The sequence below is a fragment of the Oncorhynchus nerka genome, linkage group LG23 (assembly GCF_034236695.1).
Source record: "Oncorhynchus nerka isolate Pitt River linkage group LG23, Oner_Uvic_2.0, whole genome shotgun sequence".
NCBI lineage: Eukaryota > Metazoa > Chordata > Actinopteri > Salmoniformes > Salmonidae > Oncorhynchus > Oncorhynchus nerka.
This window is the reverse complement of record NC_088418.1, coordinates 33,991,632-34,018,719: the sequence shown is the minus strand read 5'-3', so window position 1 is coordinate 34,018,719 and position 27,088 is coordinate 33,991,632. Positions and strand designations below refer to the sequence as shown.

General features: G+C 39.9%; 1 protein-coding gene across 1 annotated transcript in view; it reads left to right on the top strand.

The window, feature by feature from the left end:
- Nucleotides 1-27,088, top strand: part of LOC115107209 (cadherin-23-like) — a 578,454-nt gene that overhangs the window by 344,033 nt on the left and 207,333 nt on the right. Inside the window, exon 18 of the mRNA XM_065008058.1 lies at nt 13,334-13,406. Within this exon, the coding sequence (XP_064864130.1) occupies nt 13,334-13,406 (73 nt within the window). The remainder of the gene's footprint in view (nt 1-13,333; nt 13,407-27,088) is intronic.

Genomic DNA, 27,088 nt, shown 5'->3' with positions numbered 1-27,088 from the left:
CGTCATTAAACTAATCATGTAACTTTAATTACCTAGGAAGTTGGGGCACCACAGGAATATGTTGTTTATAGAGTCTCAATTCCCAAATATAACTCTTAGAATATGTTCATATCTTATTGAGTACAGTCTTGTATTAATGTATTTTATTACCTCATCAGTTCTCATTACTGAACATCGCAAACCCAAGCCTCCCTAGCCTCCATAATGAATCAAATTGGCTTATTGATTTATTTACTATCTAACTAAACAAATCACAGAAATACATAATCAAACAATACAGTTATCAGTTACTAACACAATGCATTGATAAGTCCCTAGTGGGCTAAATGTGTATGACGGCTTAATAGACAATGGAAAGGGGTGGGATACAGGTAAAAGCTGGAAAGACAACATGGATTCACTACACACAGTTGATCATTATATTAATTGAAATGCTAATCCTTTGCACAATGAATGGCCCCTCATTTGATAACTAATTCCAATGTATATATTTACGCCCGTATGTCGTTGTTGTCTTCTCTGTTGGAATCGCCGGTCCGTCTGCTGGAGAGTCAGTTCATCAGAGAGTCTCTGGATAACTTCCCCAGAAGTCACAATATCTTTCGTAGTTGGCATTTTCTTAGCAGCTCTGGATAGTGTCTGTTGTAATGGTACGTCAGGCGTACAGATGGTTGTTGCATAGAATAGATGCTTCCGCGGTTGTCGGTATTCTCGTACTAGACTTACGCAATTTCCAGCTGCAGACTAGTAATTCTACATCTAGGATTTGCTCTTATTCTGTAGTGATCGATAGTCTCAGAGTTGAACCATTTCCAGCCGTGTTGCCAACACTACACGTTGTCTGGTCTCCTGGGCCTATAGAGTTGTAGTTCTTAGGGATCGGCATCCCGTCAACGGGACAGTTGTAAAATCATGCAGAGCTTTGTTTCACCATCGCAGATTTGAGAGAAATAACACTAGTCGGTACATATAATAAGTGTTTTAAATCGGCTGAAAGATTAAATTGTTGTTACTATAATTGCACTGTCCAATTTACATGAGTTATTACTGCGAAAAAATGCCATGCTATTGTTTGAGGAATGCGCCTAACAACAAAACACTTTTTTTCATCGCGATAGGTTTGATAAATTCAATTCTGAAGGTGAAATGTATACTTACATTCTGAAATCTTGCTCTGATTCGTCATCCAAAGGGTCCCAGAGATAACATGAAGTGTTGTTTTGTTAGATAATTTTTTTTGTCATATCCTAAAAAGGTCCATAGAGCATGCACGATCGATTTTGTATTTCCACTCGTTCAATTTGCAAAGAAAGGAATCTATGAAAATCTCACCCTAAACGTTGTTTCAACGAGTCAAATCACCTTCATATGTATTCCTTATAGATCCTAGACTTCACTATATCATTAAGGGTGTAGTATATCCTACAGGACACAATATTTTGTCAGAGATCGGCGCCTTCATGTCACGCCGATGACATGGCGGTCTTCACTTGAACGACTCTATCTTTGTCAAATAAGCACCAATCGGGGTTAAACGGAGCTATCTAGATACCCAATGAGCTGGGCTTTCACAGGAAACCCTGTGTCTGTTCGAAAATGTAGGTGCCTGCCTTTTGCGACATGCATGCCTTTTACTTTTGGACAAAAATGAAATGAATATTCACAGTTATTAAGTTATGAAAACTGGTTGTTTTGCAAATGTTGAACTTATAATATGGCTATTAATACTGGAAAAGATAAATCACAGTCCAAGTATACAGATTTTACTATATTCTTGCAGAAAAATTTAATATGAATGCAAATGTCTCTTTCAAGATTTGCCCATATGTACCTGGGTGACATCACACTAAATGTCCTGTAGCTCGCTCATACTTCAAGTTAACCATCTGAAATGGACATACACTGCTCCCATCTTGTGGACATCATCGGAATTACAAGCAGAGTGATGGCTGGGAGAAAAAAAAGGTTGTTTTTTTCTTTGTATTTTCTTCTACCAGATCTATTGTGTTATATTATCCTACATTCAATTCACATTTCCACAAACGTCAGTGTTTCCTTTCAAATGGTATCAAGAATATGCATATCCTTGCTTCAGGGCCTGAGCTATAGGCAGTTAGATTTGGGTATGTCATTGAGGCGAAAATTGAGTAAAAGGGAGCTATCCCTAAGAAGATTTTTTCAACCAGGAAATTTGTCGTATTATACACTTCTGAGAAAAGGAAGCCGATGTAATGTCTATGCTCACGTGGGCATAGCCACTGATTTAGTTAACTTAATATGAAAACACATATTTTCTCATTTAGAAGGTTAACATCACATTACATCTTTTCACAAATAGTTTAATGTTTAACCTCTCTGTGCACGGAACCCGCTAGCGGGCTGAAATTCCACAACATACGGTGATCGCTACATAAATAGTCATATTAAACATTCATGAAAATACAAGTGTCTCACATGTATCGAAAGCCTAGAATCTTGCTAATCCAACTGCGTTGTCAGATTTAAAAAAGGATTTACTACGAAATAATACAATGCGATTATCTGAGCACAGAGCCCCATAAAAAACAACAATTTTAACCAGCACAGGCGTAACATAATCACAAACTGCATCAAAATAAATTGTTTACCTTTGACGATCTTCGTCTGTTTGCAATTCCAATGCTCATTGTTCCACAATGAATGATCTTTTCTTTGATAAAATCCGTTTTTATAGCCTAACACGAAACATTTTGTGAACGGCTTGTGTCATGAATTCTGTCTCATTCCATTTTCGACGACACATTCCAGGTAAATGACCCACACAGAACGTGACTTTTCCAGTCATGTTTGGTTTCACTGCAATCAACTGGTTTGTTTGTAACACAATCAAACCTGATGGGCCATTTCGCGAGACGTATTGACTGAAAGAAACCGATTTGAAGAACAAGTCATGACATCATTGTGCACCAATGATTTGCCCGCTGTTTCGTTGATTGACTGTATTTTAACCCAATGACCACTGATCGTCTTGAAATCTAGCTGGGTAGATAGCCAATGAGCTGAGGTAAACGGCAATAGGTCATGTTTATGTGTTGCAAGACCAACCTATGTAGTAAGCTGCAGCGTAAAGAAAGTCATTCGCTATTGAAGTTTCATACCGGAAGGAGAAACACATATTACGCACTGCATTGTTTGGTAAACGCGCAGATTCAGCTGATATCAACCAGTATGGTGACTAAGTCAGGGAAAGCAAAATCTAAGTCTAGATATACAGATGTACACACAATTTTAGAATAAATTGGGAAAGTGAGACAGAGATTTCAGTAGGACAATTCATTTAGCGATTGTGGAGGAATATTTTTTGAACGGGAGAGGACATCGTTTGGACTACAGTTTTGGACTGGTAAGTTCTTTATCATGCTTAATGCCCTTGTTTGAAATTAATCGTATAAAATAATATTTGTGATTTTTGTTAAATTTTAGAAGCAATATATAAACATGTAATATCATGAAATGTGAGATGCGTGAGTCTGCCGCCCCACCCCAACCCACATGAAATAGCCTATTTGAGGCTGTTGAGGAGAGGGCAGGACCACATCAATGGCCAAAGTGAAATGGAGACCGTAGATACAGCTGGTCTGTTGTAATATAATAAAGACAGTAATATAATAAAGACAGTAATATAATAAAGACAGTAGATCTAGCTGGTCTGTCATAATATAATAGAGACAGTAGATCTAGCTGAAATGTCATATAAAAGAGACAGTAGATCTAGCAGGTAATAATAATATAATAATATATTCAACCTAATATATTCAACCTTCAACTCTCTATATATATCTGTTTATTATACCTGTTGATACAGGGCTCATATGTGAAACTATTCTAACTGAACATTTTCTTTCACAGTGACACTGTCAGCCCCCAGGGCCAAGGTTTCCATCCCCCACTGAAGCTGGTTCATCCAGCTCCTGCCACAAGTGGTGTTCATCTGCCCAAATGTATTTCTGCAGGCATGGATGTGCCTCAGGGCCAAAAGGGCACAGCATGGAGGCGTCGCTGTGTTTTTTGCTAAATTAAGTCACCCATCACCTGCGCCACATGCTTGGTGACCCTCTGCTTAACAGCAGAAGTGGGTGGGGTTATATCCTTTCTGTTTGGCCCTGTCCGGGGGTCTCATCGGATGGGGTCACAGTGTCTCCTGACCCCTCCTGTCTCAGCCTCCAGTATTTATGCTGCAGTAGTTTGTGTCGGGGGGCTAGGGTCAGTTTGTTATATCTGGAGTACTTCTTCTGTCTTGTCCGGTGTCCTGTGTGAATTTAAGTATGCTCTCTCTAATTCTCTCTCTCGGAGGAGGAGGACCTGAGCCCTAGGACCATGCGTCAGGACTACCTGGCATGATGACTCCTTGCTGTCCCCAGTCCACCTGGCCTTGCTGTTGTTCCAGTTTCAACTGTTCTGCCTGCGGCTATGGAACCCTAAACTGTTCATTTTTACTCTTGAGGTGCTGTCCTGTTGCACCCTCTACAACCACTGTGATCTCCACCCGCCACAGCCAGAAGAGGACTGGCCACCCCTCATAGCCTGGTTCCTCTAGGTTTCTTCCTAGGTTTTTACCTTTCTAGTGAGTTTTTCCTAGCCACCGTGCTTCTATACCTGCATTTCTTGCTGTTTGGGGTTTTAGGCTGGGGCTATATAAATTGATTTGATTTGATAGAGGACTGAGGGTCTTCCAAATATTGGAAGTGTGTAAATAGTTACCCATGTTATTTTGTAAATGTATATTTTTTCATATATTTTTTAATCAATAATTATATTTTTGTCCTTTTTTTTCTTTTTTTTTCCAGAATTTTTTTGTGGGGGGTGTGTTAGAATACCATTTTGGTATTTTGTATATAGTTATTTGTTTCAAAATGTATACCTTCACCAATTTGGCCACTTGGGTACATTTGGGCTACTTGTGTGGGACACCTGGGTGACTTCATGATAAATGTCATGTAGCACACTCATTTTGGAAGTTATCATTCTGAAACTTTGCACAAGTACTGTTGCCCTCTTATATTTCTCACTGAAATTGTCTCCATCATCCTATCTGAATGTTTGTTTTATCTTGTTCATTTTAAAGATGATGATACAAAGTACATATAAAAAACGTCTGTTTTATTTCACTGTTTTATCTAAACCATATATATTGTGTTATATTCTCCTACATTCAATTCACATTTTCACATTTATTGTTTTCTTTCAAATGGTACCAACAATATGCATATCCTTTGTTCTGTGCCTGAGCTACAGGCTGTTAGGTTTGGGTATGTCTCCAGGTGGAAATTGCACAAAGTAGGGGGGTAGCTGTAAGAGGTTTTAATCACATACGTTTCACAATATTTAGATGTAAACCCCATAATTAACAAGTGTACACAACCAAAACCAAAGACACAGTAATGAGTGTTTCTTGTCCTTCATGAAATCACCAAATGAAACACATTCGTCATGACTGTCCCTTAAGTGTTTACGGACCACTCCCACATTCTCAAAAATATTGTTTAATTATTCAAGCTTTTGATGTTCAAAGGTGTCTCTGTGTTCAAGTTTATCCTCCAATCTCGAACACTACAAAGAATAAAGGCAGCGTATTTTATGACCGCCATAAAACAGCCGACTTCCTGCTCTCCCCGTCTACGAGAGAGAGCGTGCTGTAGAGCGGACCCATTGTCACCTGATCCTTCAGGTCGACACAGGAGAGTTATGACAACAATAACTGACAGGAACTGTCATTGCTAGTTGCAATGACTTACATTAACTCTTATATTTAACATTTGTAATTGTATTTATTATGGATCCCCATTAGCTGCTGCCATTAGCTACTCTTCCTGGTCCAGCAAAATTATTAAATCACACATACAGGGTACTCAATTAAAGCTACACTCGTTGTAAATCCAGCCAACATGTCAGATTTTTAAAATGCTTTTCGGCGAAAGCATGAGAAGGTATTATCTGATAGCATGCACCCCCCTGAACCAGTTGTAAACAAAATAACTAGCGTAGCAGGCTCTACACAAAACGCTGAAATAAAATATAAAACATGCATTACCTTTGACGAGCTTCTTTGTTGGCACTCCAATATGTCCCATAAACATCACAATTGGTTCTTTTTTTTGTATACCCAAAATGTCAATTTATAAAGCAGGTTTGATCCGGAAAAAACAGCTTTCCAAAACACAACGTCACTACAAAACATTTCAAAAGATGCCTATAAACCTTGCCAAAATATTTCAAACTACTTTTGTAATACAACTTTAGGTATTTTTAAATTGTAGACAGGGCAATCTGTATTCAATAGAGCAAGTAAACAAAACATGCACCATTTTCCCTCTTGCGTAACTATCAACAGTGTAACGTTGTTCCAGGATGTGCCTCTTCTTCGTTGCACCAATGATTAACTCCAACCCAATTCCAAAGACTGGTGACATCATGTGGAAGTCGTAGGAACTGTAAAATGGGCGCTATCAAATTTCCCTTTGCAAAAACATCTGAGGGAACGGTCAGAGAAAAAAGAAAAAGATTCTGAACAATTTTTCCTCAGGGTTTTGCCTGCTACATGAGTTCTGTTATAGTCACAGACATGATTGAACCAGTTTTAGAAACTTCAGAGTGTTTTCTATCCACACCTACTAATCATATGCATATAATATATATCCCTGGCATGATTAGCAGGAAGTTGAAATTGTGCATGCTATTTATCCAAAAGTGGAAATGCTGCCCCTTATCCTTTATTAAGGTAGTTATAATACATTAAGTGGGGGCAATTCAAATTTTCCTAAGTCCCTCTTTTTTATATTTTTACCTTTATTTAACTAGGCAAGTCAGTTAAAAACAAACTCTTATTTTCAATTAACTGTGTGTTAACTGCCCGTTCAGGGGCAGAATGACAGATTTGTACCTTTGTACATTGTCAGCTTGGGGATTCGAACTTGCAACCTTACAAGTCCAACGCTCTAACCACTAGGCTACCCTTCCGCTCCTTTGTGGCACCTGACCACAATAATAGGGCCTGTAGGACCTGCCTTGTTGATAGAGTTGTTAAGGAGTCAGAAAAGGGGTTTATTATGGACAGACCTCTCCCCATTTTAGCTACTGCATCAATTGGTTTTTAACATGACAATTTACAACCCAGGGTTACTCCAAGCAGTTTTAGTCTCCTCAACTTGCTCAATTTCAACATTATTCATTACATGATTTAGTTGAGGTTCAGGGTTTAGGGAATGATTTGTCCCAAATACAATGCTTTTCGTGTTTAACCTATTTCTTGCCACCTGTTCTGAAACAGACTGCAGATCTTTTGTTACGTTTTGCAGAGGTATCACTTGCTGCGGTAGCTCACGTGTATAGTGTTGAGTCATTAGCATACATAGACACACAGGCTTTACTCAGAGCCAGTGGCAGGTCATTTGTAAATATTGAAAAAAGTAAGGGGCCTAGACACCTGCTTTGGGGAATGCCTGACTCTACCTAGATTATGTTGGAGAGGCTTCCATTGCAGAACACCCATTTGTTTAAGTGTCATTCATGTTGAATGCCCTTCCCTATAAGCATGTTGAAAATCCGTTGTTCATTTTTTACTGTGATATAGAATTGTGTTTCCTATTTTGTTGCATTACAACCTGTAATTAAAATGTACATTTATTTTGATTTCATGTAATGGATATACACAAAATAGTCCAAATAGGTGTAGTAAAATTTAAAAAAAAAAAAAAATATTTAAAAAAAATAGAAAAATGGAAAAGTGGTGCATGCATATGTATTCACCCCCTTTGCTATGAAGCCAATAAATAAGATCCGGGGCAAACAATTAGCTTCAGAAGTCACATAATTGGATAAATTGCACACAAGTGGACTTTATTTACGTGTCACAGGATCTGAGTATATATACACCTGTTCTGAAAGGCCCCAGAGTCTGCAACACCACTAAGCAAGCGGCACCACCAAGCCAGTGGCACTATGAAGACCAAGAAACTCTCCAAACATGTCAGGGACAAAGCTGTGGAGAAGTACAGATCAGGGTTGGGTTATGAAAAAATATATGAAACGTTGAACATCCCAACGAGCAGCATTAAATCCATTCTAAAAAAAATTGAAAGAATTTGGCACCACAATAAACCTGCCAAGTGAGGGCCGCCCAACAAAACTCGTGGACCAGGCAAGGACGGTATTAATCAGAGGCAACAAAGATACCAAAGATAACACTGAAGGAGATTGGAGTATATGTCCATAGATCCACTTCAAGCCGTACGTTCTACAGAGCTGGGCTTTACGGAAGAGTGTCCAGAAAAAAGCCATTGCTGGAAGAAAAAAATGAGCAAACACGTTTGGTGTTCGCCAAAGGCATGTGGGAGACTCCCCAAACATGGAAGAATGTACTCTGGTCAGATGAGACTAAGATTGACCTTTTTTGGGCATCAAGGAAAATGCTATGTCTGGCTTAAACCCAACATCTCTCATCACTCCGAGAACACCATCCCCCGTTTCTTTTCATTTGCAGGGACTGGGAAACTGGTCAGAATTGAAGGAATGATGGATTGTTCTAAATACAGAGAAATTCTTGAGGGAAACCTGCTTCAGTCTTCCAGAGATTTGAGACTGGGACAGAGGTTCACCATCCAGCAGGACAATGACCCTAAGCAAACTGCTAAAGCAACACCTGCGTGGTTTAAGGGGAAACATTTAAATGTCTTGGAATGGCCTAGTCAAAGCCCAGACCTCATTCAAATTGAGAATCTGTGGTTTGACTTAGAGATTGCTGTACACCAGCAGAACCCATCCAACTTGAAGGAGCTGGAGCAGTTTTGCCTTGAAGAATGGGCAAAAATCTCAGTGACTAGATGTGCCAAGCTTATAGAGACATACCACAAGGGACTAGCAGGTGTAATTGCTGCAAAACGTGACTCTACCAAGTATTGATTTTGGAGGGGTGAATAGTTATGCACGCTCAAGTTCTTTTTTTTGTATTTGCTCTTGTTTGTTTCACAAGAAAAAATATTTTGTATCTTCAGAGTGGTAGGCATGTTGTGTAAATCAAATGATACAATCCCCCCCAAAATATATTTTAATTCCAGGTTGTAAGGCAACAAAATAGGAAAAATGCCAAGGGTGAATACTTTCACAAGCCACTGTAGCTGTTTGAGCCGGTTAAGCGTGCTTTGCTATTCTTGAGTAGCGGAATTACTTTTGCCTCCCTCCAGGCCTGAGGGCAAACACTTTTCTGTAGGCTTCGATTGAAACAATGGCAAATGGGACTGACAATATAATCCGCTATCATTTTTAGGAATTTCCCATCCAAGTTGTCAGACCCAGGTGGCTTTTCATTGTTGATAGAACAATATTTGTTTCACCTATTCCACACTCACTTTAAAGAATTCAAAATGACAATGCTTGTATTTCATAATTTGGTTATGTATGGATGTGTAGGTTCAGAATTTGTTGTTGGCATTTCATGCCTACATTTTCTAATCTTGACAATTAAAAATATAATTAAAATAGTTGGCAATAACAGTGGGTTTTGTGATGAATGAGCCATCTGATTCAATGATTGATGGAGCGGAGATTACCTTTTGGGCCAAAATATAATTTAACTTGCTCCAAAGATTTTTACTGACATTCTTTATTTATATCATTTATCTTTGTTTCATAGTGCAGTTTCTTCTTCTTTTTGTTAAGTTTAGACACTTGATTTCTCAATTTACAATACGTTACAATACGTTTGCCAATAATCAACCATAATATTTTTCAATTCCTCATCAATCCATGGGGATTTAACCATTTTTTTGTTATTTTCTTAATGGATGCATGTGGAACTGGAATCAGCAATTTCAGAAATGTTTCAGGTGCAGCGTCAGGTTATTCCTCATTACACACCACAGAACAGCAACTATTGTCTAAATACTCAATATAGGAATCACTACAAAACGTATTGTTTGACCTCTTATATTAGGCCCAGCCTTTGGAACTTTGGTTTTCATTGATATGGCTACTATATTATGATCACTATATCTGCTTGATTTGGATACTGCTTTTGAGCAGATTTCTGCAGCATTAGTAAAGATGTGATCAATACATGTGGATAATTTCATTCCTGTGCTATTTGTAAATAACCTGGTAGGTTGACTGATAAGCTGAACCAGGTTGCAAGCACTGGTTACATTTTGAAGCTTTTTCTTGAGTGGGCCGCTTGATGAAGGCCAGTCAATATTTAGCTTATCCAGAAAATATACCTCTGATGATATCACATACATTATCAAGCATTTCACACATATTATCCAGATACTGACCGTTAGCACTTGGTCTACAGCAACTTTCCACAAGAATGGGCTTGAGGTGAGGCAGGTGAAAATCTGTAGCCATATTTCTTTAATAGCATTTGATATGAGATCGTATCTAAGCTTTACAGGAATATGACTCTGAACATAAATGGCAACACCTCCACCATTGGCATTCCTGTATTTTCTGAAGATGTTGAAACCATGTATTACTGCCACTGAATCATCAGTTATTATCTGAGTGAGTTTCAGAGAGTCAGTATATGAATGTTATCTGTTAATAGCAAGTTATTAATTCCATGAACCTTGTTTTTTAGGCTACATATGTTAATGTGGGCTATATTTTTTTTACCTTCGTGGGAGATTTTAATATTTTCTATTGCTTTACTAGGAGGCTTATCAGAGGTATTAGTCATGACAATTATATGTATGTTTGAGCTGAGCTGCACACAATGGTCTTCCTACTAAACATATTCCTACTCTGGTGAACTAGCATCAGTGCTAACATATAACTCAGGTTCATAGGTGCATGAGTACTGTATACACTAGCTGTAGGATTGGCAGAGGCTTTCAGGGGAGTTAGAGGGACATAAATGATGTTACTTCATTATGACAGCCAATGCCCCTGGGAAAATGTACATTTTCATGAGCACAGCAACATAATGGTAGGGATTATCTGGGTTGGGTCACTGACAAGTAACTTTTTCAATGCAACCTTGAAATGCGTGGACATGGTCCAGAAGCCAAGATGATTTGGATGGACTCTGTCATTCCTGTAGAGTGTCAACTGTTTCCATAAGGTGTCAAAGTTATCTATAAACGTAATTCCAACAGAGCAACAGTAATCTTTTAGCCAGGTGTGTAATGCCAGTAGCTTGCTGAGTCTTTCACAGCCACAGCCCAGCAATGGTAACAGGCCTGAAATAATTGACCGCTTTTTGGAATCTTTCAGAGCTCAAATCAGTTCTTTATAATTCATTTTTAGCAGTTCCGAGCTAGCCCCTATAATGTAGTTTGACCCCACATGGACTATGACAGCGTCATTCCCCGGCAGTTGTTGTAGAATGGTAGGAAGCAGCCTTGTAATGTCCTGTATTCGTGCTCCAGGATAGCACATAGTTTCTCACCGTAGAGCTGGTGATGACGACAGCAGGTGAAATGGCTGAGGTGGTCCGGCCGCTCCGATGGGAGGTGCGTCCCGATGGAGCCGAGCCAGCCATAGAATCCATCGTGGCTAATGAAGGGGCCAGAGTCTTATACACCCTCACGATCCGATGAGGGGGAGCTCTGAAGATCTGAACCTGAGGTAGAAGCCACCGGAGATGGAGACAGAACAAAGGATGCAGGTACCTCAGGATCCGATGTCAAAGTGGAATTCCCCAAGGATGAAGGTGCCGAAACCTCTGGATCCAGGGCGGCAAGATTTTTGAAGTCTGTATCCGTTCCGGCCTTCTCGTCGCAAAGGAGGCCCCTATTGCCAAAGGCCGCTGCTTTCGAATTCCACTGCGAGTGAAGTGCCTACACGGCTGGTTGGTAGGGTCAAGAATAGGATCATCTACTAAGTCATCCAGAAGCAACCTACTAACTCCATTCTCCAGGGAAGGGGAAGACATCTTTCTGGGGAGGATCCCTGCAGAGCAGTGGCCAGTCGGCTGTGGAGAGACAAGACGGCGGCGACACTCCCACCAGATCAGAGCAGCATCTAGCTACTGGCGTAAGCAGCATCGAGCTACTGGAGTAAAAGAGAAAGAGAAAGTAGGCAGGCATAGATTCCCCAGTAGCTTGTGTAAGTTTGCCAGTTATTTAAATTCCCAAGATTAGTCCTCTGCAAGCAAACATTTGCTACATTGAAAGCCCAGACGGTCGACATTGTCCTAGAATACAACAAAATAAACACAGCTCCTGCAGCATTGAAAACGTTTGTTAGTTACCTCCATTTAAACTACATGCTAGCTAGGCTGGCTGGGCTTCGGTGTCTCTGTTCTTGACAGGAAGTGTTGTAGAAACAAGCAGTACATTGCAGTGAGCAAAAACACCGGTCAAGAAGTTAGGGAGTGACAGGTTGCATACATCTTTCCATAGAGAAACACATTCGAGAAAAACATATAGAAGTGTTTAACCCCGTACATAAACAGTTAATAAACCATAGCTACATAGACAATTAACCACAAACACTTTCATATCTGTCACTATTTCTGGAGTGTCCCCTGCTGTAGCAGGTGCTATAGAAGGTTAACACTGACAACTGGCACTCAGGCTACTATTTATCCCTTGTGCTGTACTACAAAAGCCCTGTGTGTGATGCTTCCACACAGTGATAACCCCATGTGGTCGTCGGTTTGTGTGTGTGTGTGACTCCCTCTCTTCCACTGAATGACAGACAGACACAGACAGACAGACAGAGCGAAGGGGGATACTTAGTCAGTTGTGCAACTGAATGCATTCAACTGAAATCTGTATTCTGCATTTAACCTAACCCCTCTGAATCAGAGAGGTGCGGGTGGCTGCCTTAATCGACATCCACGTCATCGGTGCCCGGGGATAGCCGAACAGCTCTGGACTTCACTCTCTCTGTGCATCTCATCACATGGATTCTCCCATTATGTCACATGCAGATGCTACTGCTGGGATTCATACCTCATCTTGTATCAGAGACTCTTCAAATAGATTAATACATAGTATACCTACACACTAACAAATACACACACAAACACTGTAAACTGGGTGTCTAAATCCCTGCTAGTACAATATGTTGGTAATCAGAACCATAATAAAGAAACAGAGAAGTGTCACAGCAAAATATTCATGGCTGGATAAAGACACTATCCCTCTAGAATCTATACAGACCCCAGAGAGAACTACAATAAATCAACAACATCCTACTATTACTACTGAGCAAGAGACTCAGAATGCTAAAACAAATAGACTTGCACACAATACATATACACACAAAGAAACAGACTACATATCGTAATGTGTTTGTGTATTGTGTTTAAGTGTTATACTTTTTGTTGTATGTCTTTGCTCGCCTTCTCCCATAGGATGAGAATGACAACCCGCCAAAGTTCAGCAAGCCGTCCTACCTCGTCAAGATCCCCGAGAACATAATTGCAGGTGAGTTGGAGTCATATAAATAAAATAACTTTATTAGGTAACAATTTATTATGACTACATAACTATAGTGCTTTTATTACTTTTATATAAGCGTTTCATGAACGTGTTTTAACAGATCCCAACCGCATTATTAAAGGTTAATGTATATCCATTGCATATCCATAGAGCAGTCATGCTATGCAATAGCTCATATTTAGGTATCTTAATTGTTGCATCATTACAATGACAGTGTAGTGTCATCATTATGGCTGTTCTCAAAATGTGTGCTTTGCCATACCAGTGTTGGTGAATATGTGAAAAGATGGTAACATGTTACAATAAGTTACCCCTATTACTATTACACAGTAGTACTTACAATGTAACAATTTTTAACAATCAACTCTGTAATTAAAATGTTGATAAAGGGACAATCATGTATTTACAATGTACTTGCCCAGGAGCAAGCAACTTAATGTGAAGTGAAGTGACATTTTTAATTACTTTGTAGTTACAATGCAACAACCTTTGCAGAGACAATAGGCTAACCAGGAGAAATAAGGAAACAGGAGAAAACATTTCAGTGTGAATTTTCTTTAATTGATTTGACTCATATTCAAACCATTACAATTAAATTCCCAATTTTGTCATGGTCTATGGACCCCCTGAAGTAGCCTTGGCCACCCCCTGGCGTCTCCATGTATAAAACTATAGTACCGCCTTTGCCTGCTGCATGACCCAGCTGCGCTTCAGCTTCAGCTCACAGAAAGATGGCCTGACATTTTCCTGTAGAAATTCTCTGATACAGAGCAGAATTTCTGGTTCCTTCTATTAAGGAAAGTCATCCAGGTCCTGAGGCACCAAAGCATCCACACACCATCACACTACCACCACCATGCTTTGCTGTTGGTATAAGGTTCTTAGTATGGAATACAGTGTTTTGTTTTCCCCAGGCATAATGGGACGCATGTCATCCCAAAATATATACGGTTGATTTGTGCATGATTTTTGTATTATGTTACTTGGATTGACGCACCGGTGCATCAATCAACTCTAGGGGGTTAAAGTCGTGTATAGTAACCCCAGGTGTAAAATAGTAAATAATGGCTAATTCTCAGAAAGTATTAAACTGTCAAGAGGAGTAAAACAAGGTTGTCCACTATCAGCATATCTATTTATTATGGCCATCGCAATGTTCGCTATTAAAATCAGATCCAACAATAATATCAATGGGCCAGAAATCCAGGGCTTAAAAATAAAGGTGTCAATGTACGCTGATGATTCATTTTTTATTTTAAATCGACAATTTAATCCCTGCACATTCTTATAGAGGATCTAGATCATTTTTCTAACCTATCTGGATTATGCTCAATGCACAAAGTAGATGTCCTAACCGTGCACAAAGTAGATGTCCTAACCTACTTGCCAAAACTATAGTTTGTTAACAAGAAATTGGTGGAGTGGTTGAAAAAGTAGTATTAAGGACTCCAACCTAAGTGTATGTAAACTTGCGACTTCAACTGAATGTTATGTCAGAAAAAGTATGTTTTAAATTATTCTGTCTTTGGTAAAAACAAGTTGTCATTCAATAGGCTCTGATTGGTATAAGGTTCTTGTCATACAATAGGCTCTGATTAAATTTCCAATATCCTCACCATGGTGGAAATTCTGTAATTCTGTGTTCTAAAATGTATTAAATAGTTGTTTTCCCCTCATCAATCTACACACAATACTCCATAATAACAAAGAAAAACATTGTTGGGAAGTTTTTGCAAATTAAATTCCAAAACTGAAATATCACATTTTCATGCATGATGCTGCCACCTCCATGGTTCACCATAGTGCCTTTTTGCAAACTCCAAGCGGGCTGACATGTGCCTTTTACTGAGATGTGGCTTCCATCTGGCCACTCTACCATAAAGGCCTGCTTGGTGGAGTGCTGCAGATCCAGTTCTGGTTGTCTTTCTGGAAGGTTATCCCATCTTCACACAGGAGCTCTGGAACCTTGTCAGAGTGACCACCGGGTTCTTGGTCAACTCCCTGACCAAGACCCTTCTCCCCTGATTGCTCAGTTTGGCTGGCTGGCCAGCTGTAGGAATAGTCTTGGTGGTTCCAAACTTCTTCCATTTAAGAATGATGGATGGCACTGTGTTCTTGGGGACCTTCAATGTTTGGTATCATGTTTGGTACCCTTCCCCAGATCTGTGCCTCGACACAGTCCTGTCTCAGATCTCTACGGACAATTCCTTCGACCTCGTGGCTTGGTTTTTGCTCTGACATGCACTGTCAACTGTGGGACCTTATATAGACAGGTGTATGCCTTTCCAAATCATGTGCAATCACTTGAATTTACCAGAGATGGACTCCAATCAAGTTGTAGAAACATATCAAGGATGATCAATGTAAACAGGATGCACCTGAGCTCAATTTCTTGTCTCATAGCAAAGGGTCTAAATATTTATGTAAAAGTATTTTTTTATTTAGTATTCAAAACAATGAAAGTCCATTTTAGAATAAGGTTGTAATCTAACAAAATGTGGAAGAAGACAAGGGGTCTGAATTTCTTTCAAAGACACTGTATATGCCATTTATTTGACAGTCCTACTGCATTCTGTCCCCTATCAAGTATTTGTTTTATTTTTGGTGCCAACAAGAATGACGTAAGATAGTACCCAATAAAACTAGCTTGATTGAGCCTCCGCCATGTATATCTCACTAAGTCAGGATATTGAAGCCTCCATATTTGCACTAGTTCCAAAATATCCATAATATTTGTGATTTCCTTAACCCTCCTGCTGTGTTCTGGTCAAATTGGACCGATTTACAAGTTCTCTCTCTGAAAAATGTAGTTCATTTAATCTGATTGTCATAGAATTCCATGACTTTGTCTACACAGGGCATCTGAACACACAACATACAGTTTGATGATTTTCATTACATTTTGGTTGTTTTATTTAACTTTTATACACCTGTGGTGTTCCCAGTCAAAAATGACCAGTCATTAGAAATAAATGGGTGTGACAACAATATGTGTATAAAATTGAGTTCAGGCACATGCCCATTCATCAGATGGATACACTTGCTCTCCCAGACCCCCACATGCATGTGTGTTCGAGCACAATAACACACACACACACACACACACACACACACACACACACACACACACACACACACACACACACACACACACACACACACACACCTCACCCCCCTTCTTGGCTTCCATGACAACCCCCAATCTTTCCCCCACGGGAACCATACCTGTTGGTATTCTCACAATCAATCGCAAAATTGTTTCAATAATATATAGAACTTGTCTTGTAGCTTTGTTATGTAAAGATTTTTTGAGGCCTTGCTCACAATTCATTCTGTGGCAGCACAATGACCAAACGATATACTGTATGTGAGGCTCTTTATCAAATGTTTGATCATGACACTGGTGAGGAGGAGAGAGTCCTTGTTAAAACTTGTTAGGGATAGGTGTCCCGCTCGCTGGACATTGGAGGGCTCCGCAATTCAAATAAATAATCATCATATTTAACATTTCTGAACATAAAAGTATCTTATATCATTTAAAATATAAAATTATTTTTAATCTAACTGTGCTGCCCGATTTACAATAGGCTTTACAGCGAAAGCATACCATGCGATTGTCTGAGGACGGCGCCCCACGTCAACGTATTTTTCAACCAGCACAGGCTTCATAAAATCACAAATAGCGATTAAATAAATCACTTACTTTTGAAAATCTTCCTCTGTTTGCAATCCCAAGGGTCCCAGCTACAACATGAATGGTCGTTTTGTTAGATAAAATCGTTCTTTATATCGCAAATAGTCAGTTTAGTTTAGTTGGCGCCATCGATTTCATTAATCCACTCGCTCAACATGCAGACAAAGGGGTCCAAAAACCTACCACTAAAACTTTGTTTAAACAAGTCAAACTACGTTTCTATTTAATCCTGAGGTATCCTAAAATGTAAATAAACTATAACATTTCATAAAGAAATAAGTATGTTCAATAGAAAAGTAAAATTAGTAAGCACGTGTCCTCTTTCTCGCGCGCCAACAGACTGATATTGTACCTGGGAGTCTTTGTACAAACACTCAAAATTCTTGCTCGTTTTTGAAGAAACAAGCCTGAAACCTTAAACAGACTGTTGACATCTAGTGGAAGTCATAAGAATTGCCATCTCGGAGCTGGAATCGCATAGGACCCAAAGCTTCCCATTATAAGAGCCTGGGACCTCAAAAACAAAATATTTCTGGTTGGTTTTTCTTTGGAATTTCACCTACCATATCAATTGTGTTATAGTCTAGCTCTAAGAAGTTAAACTTTGAACTTAAGAACTTAAAGAACTTAAGTTGATAAAAAGATCTAACACAACATCAGGTGATAATATATGTATTATTATGGATTTATAATCAGCTATAATGGGGCAGTCATTTTGGACTAGGAACACATCATTAATTAACATGAAAGTAACACAAAAGGAAGTGCATGAGGATGATAGTTCTTGTGTGGTTTCCTTTACGGTCCTTTGAGTTATTTAAAACCGTATTATAATTTCCCACCATAATAATTGAGTCGATTATTGTTTGTAGGCTTGATAAATTGTTATATATATTTTTAAAGAAGCGTGGATCATAATTCTTTGCACTGTATAGATTAATGAGCCAAATCTGTTTATGGTCCAATAACATAATTTAAAGGATCCATCTTCATTGCGGATCTGTTGTGACAAATTTCAGGTTTGGATCAAAATTGTTGTTAATTAATATCATCACCCCTTTTGAGTTATTTTGCCCATGGGAAAAGTATCTCCAAAGTTGTTGAATGAGTTTCCTGTCGTAAAACAGTATATATTTATATTCCTTCTCTTTTAGCCAGGTAAATACCGATCCTCTTTTATTATTATCTGCTAAGCCAGTACAAATATAACTGGCTATAGTTATTTTACCACTTACCATAAAGAGATATACATTTCAATTCTATTTATCCTAATATATAGTACCAGTCAAAAGTTTGGACATACCTACTCATTCAAGGGTTTTACTTTATTTCTACTATTTTCTACATTGTGGGAAAAAAAATGCAGACATCAAAACTATGAAATAACACATGAAATCATAAAGTAACCAAAAAAGTGTTAAAAAAATAAATTATATTTGACATTCTTCAAAGTAACCACCCTTTGCCTTCAGGACAGCTTTGCACACTCTTGTTATTCTCTCAACCTGCTTCACCTGGAATGCTTTTACAACATTCTTGAAGGAGTTCCCACATATGCTGAGCACTTGTTGGCTGCTTTTCCATCACTCAGGGGTCCAACTCATCCCAAACCATCTCAACTAGGTTGAGGTTGGGTGATTGTGGAGGCAAGGTCATCTGATGCAACACTCCATCAATCTCCTTCTTGGTCAGCCTGGAGGTGTGTTGGGTCAATGTCCTGTTGAAAAACAAATGATAGTCCCACTAAGAACAAACCATATGGAATTGCATATAGCTGCAGTATGTTGTGGTAGCAATGCTGGTTAAATGTGCCTTACGTTCTAAATAAATCACTGACAGTGTCACCAGCAAAGCACCCCCATACCATCACACTTCCTCCACCATGCTTCACATTTACATTTACATTTAAGTCATTTAGCAGACGCTCTTATCCAGAGCGACTTACAAATTGGTGCGTTCACCTTAAGACATCCAGTGGAACAGCCACTTTACAATAGTGCATCTAAATCTTTTAAGAGGGGGGGGGTGAGAAGGATTACTTTATCCTATCCTAGGTATTCCTGAAAGAGGTGGGGTTTCAGGTGTCTCCGGAAGGTGGTGATTGACTCCGCTGTCCTGGCGTCGTGAGGGAGTTTGTTCCACCATTGGGGGGCCAGAGCAGCGAACAGTTTTGACTGGGCTGCGCGGGAACTGTACTTCCTCAGTGGTAGGGAGGCGAGCAGGCCAGAGGTGGATGAACGCAGTGCCCTTGTTTGGGTGTAGGGCCTGATCAGAGCCTGGAGGTACTGAGGTGCCGTTCCCCTCACAGCTCCGTAGACAAGCACCATGGTCTTGTAGCGGATGCGAGCTTCAACTGGAAGCCAGTGGAGAGAGCGGAGGAGCGGGGTGACGTGAGAGAACTTGGGAAGGTTGAACACCAGACGGGCTGCGGCGTTCTGGATGAGTTGTAGGGGTTTAATGGCACAGGCAGGGAGCCCAGCCAACAGCGAGTTGCAGTAATCCAGACGGGAGATGACAAGTGCCTGGATTAGGACCTGCGCCGCTTCCTGTGTGAGGCAGGGTCGTACTCCGCGGATGTTGTAGAGCATGAACCTACAAGAACGGGCCACCGCCTTGATGTTAGTTGAGAACGACAGGGTGTTGTCCAGGATCACGCCAAGGTTCTTAGCGCTCTGGGAGGAGGACACAATGGAGTTGTCAACCGTGATGGCGAGATCATGGAACGGGCAGTCCTTCCCCGGGAGGAAGAGCAGCTCCGTCTTGCCGAGGTTCAGCTTGAGGTGGTGATCCGTCATCCACACTGATATGTCTGCCAGACATGCACGATGGGAACCACACATGCAGAGATCCTCCATTCACCAACTCTGAGTCTCCCAAATGTAGGTTCATCAGACCAAAGGACAGATTTCCACCAATCTAATGTCCATTGCGCGTGTTTCTTTGCCCAAGCATGTCTCTTCTTATTGATGTACTTTACTAGTGGTTTATATTCATAAATTCAACCATGAACGGTTGATGTTGAGATGTGTCTGTTATTTGAACTCTGTGAAGCATTTATTTTGGGTGCAATCTGAGCTGCTGGTAACTCCAATGAACTTATCATCTGCAGCAGAGGTAACTCTGGGTCATCCTTTCCTGTGGTGATCCTCATGAGAGCCAGTTTCATCAGAGCGCTTGATGGTTTTTGCGACTGCACTTTAAACTTTAAAAGTTCTTGAAATGTTATGTATTGACTGACCTTCATGTCTTAAAATAAATATTGACTGTCATTTCTCTTTGCTTATTTGAGCCGTTCTTGCCATAACATGGACTTGGTCTTTTAACAAATAAGGCTATCCTCTGTATACCACCCCTACCTTGTCTGGTTGAGAGAAAGCCAAGAGTTGTCATCAAGGCAAAGGGTGGCTACTTTGAAGAATGAGGCAAATAGTGCAAATGGTGGTCACATCAGATACATACTGTATCTGTATTCCCAGTCATGTGAAATCCATAGATTAGTGTGTAATACATTTATTTCAATTGACTGATTTCCGCATATGAACTGTAACACACTAAAATCTTTGAAGTTGTTGCCTTTTGCGTTCATATTTTTGCTCAGTCTCTTATACAGTGAAAAGCTATTGCCGCTTCGGCGCCATCATTTTGACTATTGAAGTGAAGAAAAAAAAAGTTTAAAATGTCATATTTCATTAAACCCTGTTTCTGGTTGATGACAACAGCCACGCAAATACGACAACATGTTGTTAGAAAGGTATTGACACAGGTTATTATTATTAGGAATACAAGGCTGTTTGCGGATGCTATAGAAAGTCAGTCGACAACCGCTAAGGTCTCTAAAGGGTTTTAACAATGTTATTTCATTATTTTGAGACCTTTGCACCTTTGCACATTACAAACCTTTATAAACACAACAAGTCTTAACACAATGGCGCTAGAGCAAATAACGTACATTTGACGGGTTCAAATCAAATCTCATTTGTCACATGCACCGAATACAACAGGTGTAGACCTACAGTGAAATGTTTACTTACAAGCCCTTAACCAACAATGCAGTTTTAAGAAAAATAAGTGTTAAGTAAAAAACAGAGAAGTAAAAAAAATGGTACAAATAAAATGGTCCAAATAATTAAAGAGCAGCAGAAAAAAAAAAATTGTGAGGCTATATACAGGGGGTACCGGAACTGAGTCAATGTGCTGGGGCATTGGTTAGCTGAGGTAATTGAGGTAATATGTAAATAAATGCATGTATGCATAGATGATAAACAGAGAGTAGCAGCAGCGTAAAGGGGGGGGGGGTAGTCTGGGTAGCCATTTGATTAGATGTTCAGGAGTCTTATGGCTTGGGGGTAGAAGCTGTTAAGAAGTCTTTTGGACCTAGACTTGGCGCTACGATAACGCTTGCCATGTGGTAGCAGAGAGAACAGTCTATGATTAGGGAGTCTGGAGTCTTTGACAATTTTTAGGGCCTTCCTCTGACACTGCCTGGTTTACGGTCCTGGATGGCAGGAAGGTTGGCCCCACTGATGTACTGGGCCATACACACTACCCTCTGTTATGCCTTGCAGACGGAGGCAGAGCAGTTGCCATACCAGGCAGTGATGCAACCAGTCAGGATGCTCTCGATAGTGCAGCTGTATAACTTTTTGAGGATCTGAGGACTCATGCAAAATAGTCTTCTGAGGGGGAATAGGTTTTGTTGTGCCCTCTTAACGACTGTCTTGGTGTGTTTGGACCATTATAGTTTATTGTTTATGTGAACACCAAGGAACTTGAAGCTCTCAACCTGCTCCACTACAGCCCCGTCGATGAGAATGGGGGCATGCTCAGTCCTCCTTTTCCTGTAGTGCACAATCATCTCCTTTGTGTTGATCACTTTGAGGGAGGGGTTGTTGTTCTTGCACCACACGGCCAGGTCTCTGACCTCCTCCCTATAGGCTGTCTCATCATTGTTGGTGATCAGGCCTACCACTGTTGTGTCATCAGGCAAACTTAATGATGGTGTTGGAGTCGTACCTTGCCATGCGTTCATCAGTGAATAGGGAGTACAGGAGGGGACTGAGCACACACCCCTGAGGGGCCCCTGTTTTGAGGATCAATGTGGCAGATGAGTTGTTACCTACCCTTACCACCTGGGGGCGACCCATCAGGAAGTCTAGGTTTCAGTTGCAGATGGAGGTGTTTAGGCCCATGTTCCTTAACTTAGTGTTGCGTTTTGAAGGCACTATGGTGTTGAACTGTAGTCAATGAACAGTATTCTCACATAGGTGTTTGTTTTGTCCAGTTGGGAAAGGGCAGTGTGGAGTGCGATTGAGATTGTGTCATCTGTGGATCTTTTGGGACGGTGTGCAAATTGGAGTGGGTCTTGGGTTTCTGGGAGTATATGTAGATGTGAGCCATGACCAGCTTTTCAGCGTGAGTGTTAAGGGGTAGTAGTCATTCAGGCAGGTTACCTTCACTTTGTTGGGCACAGGTGTGTCTTATAATGTATCTTTAAGTTACCAATAACCTCCATCACATCACGAGGATCAAATTAAAACATAGAAGGGAAATGTATCTTAATGTAATTCAAGGGATGTCCAAGGGATTTTACATTTTCTCAAATTTCTTTGACAGAGAGGAACCCACATTCATCAGAAAAATATTTAAATTCACATGAAATAACATCAGGATCACTCTAGGTCTTATTTCCAAAAATACATTGAGATGAGATAGTTGAATATGCCTTTTTCTTACTCAACAGTTGATTGATGATTGTCCAAGTTGACGTTGTATTATTTAAGGATTCTTGGAATATGTTAGTAAAATATATTTTTATGGATATCCGAAGTAGGTGAGTAAATTTGTGAGAAACTTTTTATACAACTCGTTTTTTTTACTGAGGATTATTTAGACCGGTGGTAAGCCAAGGTTTCCAGAACCCTTCCGCTGCTCTCATACATGGTTTAATTAAGGGTAAGCAGTGGTGAAATACAGAATTGAAAGATGTGAGAAAAGTTTGGTAAGCAGACTCCACATCGGCCTGATTAGCAACATTTTCCGATGAAATATAATCAATCAACATCTTAAAGTGCTCACAATATTAAATATTCTACATGTAATGCTACTAATCATTCCCGTCTGTTCATTTCCAGCTGCTAAAAATAAGTGGAAAATTGGAAAGAGAACAAAAATGTCAGTATAAAGTATACCTGTATTAGCCACATTATTCAAAGAATTTGTAAAAAATATTGTCAGTAAGGGTGGCAGATGAACTGGTCACTGTTGTGGGCTTACAGGTGAGAGGATACAGATAGCTGGACTATAAAGTATTCAAAAAGTCAGATGCCAGTGAGTGGTTCTCACCTCTGTCCAGTATCTGTGTTCTTTTACACAGCATAATATTTTAATTTTATTGGCCAGTCTGAGACATGGCTTTTTCTTTGCAACTCTGCCTAGAAGGCCAGAATCCTGAAGTCACCTCTTCACTGTTGAAGTTGAGACTGGTGTTTTGTGGTTACTATTTAATGAAGCTGACAGTTCATGCCAGCTGTTTAATGAAGCTGCCAGCTGTTTTCAGCAGTTTTCAGTTTGCAAAATATTTTTCTAGTGATCAATTAGCCTTTTAAAATGATTAACTTGGATAAGCTAACACAATGTGCCATTGGAACACAGGCGTGATAGTTGCTGATAATGGGCCTCTGTACGTCTATGTAGATATTCCATTAAAAATCAGCCGTTTCCAGCTGCAATAGTAATTTACAACATTGCAGTTCTGATCAATTTGATGTTATTTTAATGGACCAAAAATTTGCTTTCTTTCAATATCAAGCACATTTCTAAGTGACCCCAAATACAATTAAACTCAGTTTTTTCACAATTCCCTACATTTAATCCTAATAAACATTCCCTGCATTAGGTAAATTAGGATCATCACTTTCTTTTAAGAGTGTGAAATGTAAGAATAACAGTAGATAGAATGATTTATTTCAGCTTGTATTTATTTCATCACATTCCCAGTGGGTCAGAAGTTTACACACACTCAAATAGTATTTGGTAGCATTAAATTATTTTACTTGGTCAAATGTTTCAGGTAGCCTTCCACAAGCTTTCCACAATAAGTTGGCTGAATTTTGTCCCATTCCTCCTGACAGAGCTGGTGTAACTGAGTCAGATTTGTAGGCCTCCTTGCTCTCACACGCTTTTTCAGTTCTGCCCACACATTTTCTATGGGATTGAGGTCAGGGCTTTGTGATGGCCACCCTTATGTACAAAAATGATATGGTAATACAAGATTGAACCTTTCTGGCACAGGCGTTCCGCTAGCAACCTCGACCATATCCGGTGAAATTGCAGAGCGCGAAATTAAAATGACAGAAATAGAAATATTTAACATTCATGAAAATACAAGTGTCATACATCAAAATAAAGCTTAACTTCTTGTTAATCCAGCTGCTGTGTCAGATTTAAAAAATGCTTTACGGCGAAATCAAACCATGCGATTATCTGAGGACAGCGCCCCGCACACAAAACCATGAAAAACATTTTTCAACCAGGCAGGTGCGTCACGAAAGTCAGAAATAGCACTATAATAAAAGCCTTATCTTCTTCTGTTGGCACTCCAAAAGGTCCCGGCTACATCACAAATTGTCCTTTTGTTCGATAAAGTCCTTCTTTATAACCACAAAAACTCAGTTTAGCTGGCGCGGTTTATTCAATAATCCAACAGTTTCCCTAATTCAAAATGTATACAAAATGAATCCGAAACGTTACCAATAAAATTCTCCAAACAAGTCAAACAACATTCATAATCAAGCCTCAGGTACCCTAATACGTAAATAAAGGATAGAATTTAAGACGGAGAATTGGTATTGTCTTCATCGGAGATAAACAACAAAGAACATTCTCTCATCCACGCGCATGAAAACACTACAGCCAAAATGGGTGCCACTTAGAAAAACTACAATTCTAGCTAATTTTTCCAAAAACAAGCCTGAAACTCTTTCTAGAGACTGTTGACATCTAGTGGAAGCCCTAGGAACTACAATCTGGGAGTATTTACCCTCATAATAAACATGACAGCCATTGAAAACAGTGGTAGGCTGAATTTATTTTATACTCACAGACATTATTTTAACAGTTGTAGAAACTTTAGAGTGTTTTGTATCCAAATCTAACAATTATATGCATATCCCAGCTTCTGGGCCTGAGTAACAGGCAGTTTACTTTGGGCACGCTTTTCATCCGGATGTCAAAATACTGCCCCCTAGCCCAAAGAGGTTTTAAAAGCACAGTCAACTCAGTGTATGTAAACGTCTGACCCACTGGAAGTGATACAGTGAATTATAAGTGAAATAATCTGTCTGTAAACTATTGTTGGAAAAATGATTTGTGTCATGCACAAAGTAGATGTCCTAACCATCTTGCCAAAACTATAGTTTGTTAAAAAGAAATTTGTGGAGTGGTTGAAAAACTAATTTTAATGACTCCAACCTAAGTATATGTAAACTTCCGACTTCAACTCTATGTATCCTGTAGGTTCTAAACATGCCTTTTAATGACAGAAAAATGTGGAAGAAATGTTCCAGTATGCTTCAGTTTGATACATTTTTCAGAAACGTGTTTAAATGTCACTGGGCTATTGGCGCCACTTTTGGGGTATCATGGCCAGACTCCCCTTCTCCTAAACTTCACATTCCTGGCTGTTAAAGATGGTTGTAAGAGTTGTAAAAGATGGTCAGCTGATCACCAGAGCATCTGTCTTATGTCTCCTGACCTACCTCAGGGCCACTCAGAGTTCTAAAAGGAGAAAGGGAGAGCAGTTTATTTGTTAGAACACAAACAACAAATAAACTCTCATGGACGGGGCTGTAGTAGAGCAGGTTGAGAGCTTCATGTTCCTTGGCGTCCACATCACCAACAAACTAACATGGTCCAAGCTCACCAAGACAGTCGTGAAAATGGCACGACAAAACCTATTCCCCCTCAGGAGACTGAAAAGATTTGGCATGGGTCCTCAGATCCTCAAAAGGTTTTACAGCTGCACCATCGAAGGCATCCTGACGGGTTGTATCACTGCCTGGTATGGCAACAAGCTTCCTGCTATCCAGGACCTCTACACCAGGCGATGTCAGAGGAAGGCCCTAAAAGTTGTCAAAGACTCCAGCCACCCTAGTCATAGACTGTTTTCCCTGCTACCGCACGGCAAGCGGTACCAGAGCGCCAAGTCTAGGTCCAAGAGGCTTCTAAACAGATTCTAACCCCAAGCCATAAGACTCCTGAACATCTAATCAAATTTCTACCCAGACTATTTGCATTGCCCATTCTCCTCTTCTACGCTGCTGCTACTCTCTGTTATTATCTATGCATAGTCACTTTAATAACTCTACCTAAATGTACATATTACCTCAATTACCTCGACACCGGTGCCCCCACACATTGACTCTGTACCGGTACCCCCTGTATATAGCCCAGCTATTGTTTTTTTTACTGCTGCTCTTTAATTATTTGTTATATTCACCTCTTAATTTTTTGGGTATGGGCTTGTAAGTAAGCATTTCACTGTTAGGGCTACACCTGCTGTATTCGGCGCATGTGACGAATATAATTTTATTTGTTTTTGATAGTCTCTAACAATGGGTGTCATTGTCCCAAAGGCGGGAAGGCAGGTGGTCTGCTTATCGGTATGCTTATCGTGGACAGATTTTGAACGGGGGAGGTTATACAGACACACCTGGTTCCCAATTTGATGATGTATGTCTTGCAGTGAGAGTCGATTGGATACAAACGGATTTACTTCAATCAGTTCAGTCAGTAGTCCTGATGATCTCTTCCAAATCTAGCTAGTTTATGCTTGTAGCTAGAAACTTCAGGGAGAATTTGAAACTTGTCTGCCCAAGTTGGGACTTGGGAGAGTGTTCAGAATAATTTGTTGGTTATTTTTTAAATAAAATCTAAACAGTAATGGCGTAGTTGCACATTTTCAGTGAAAATCACT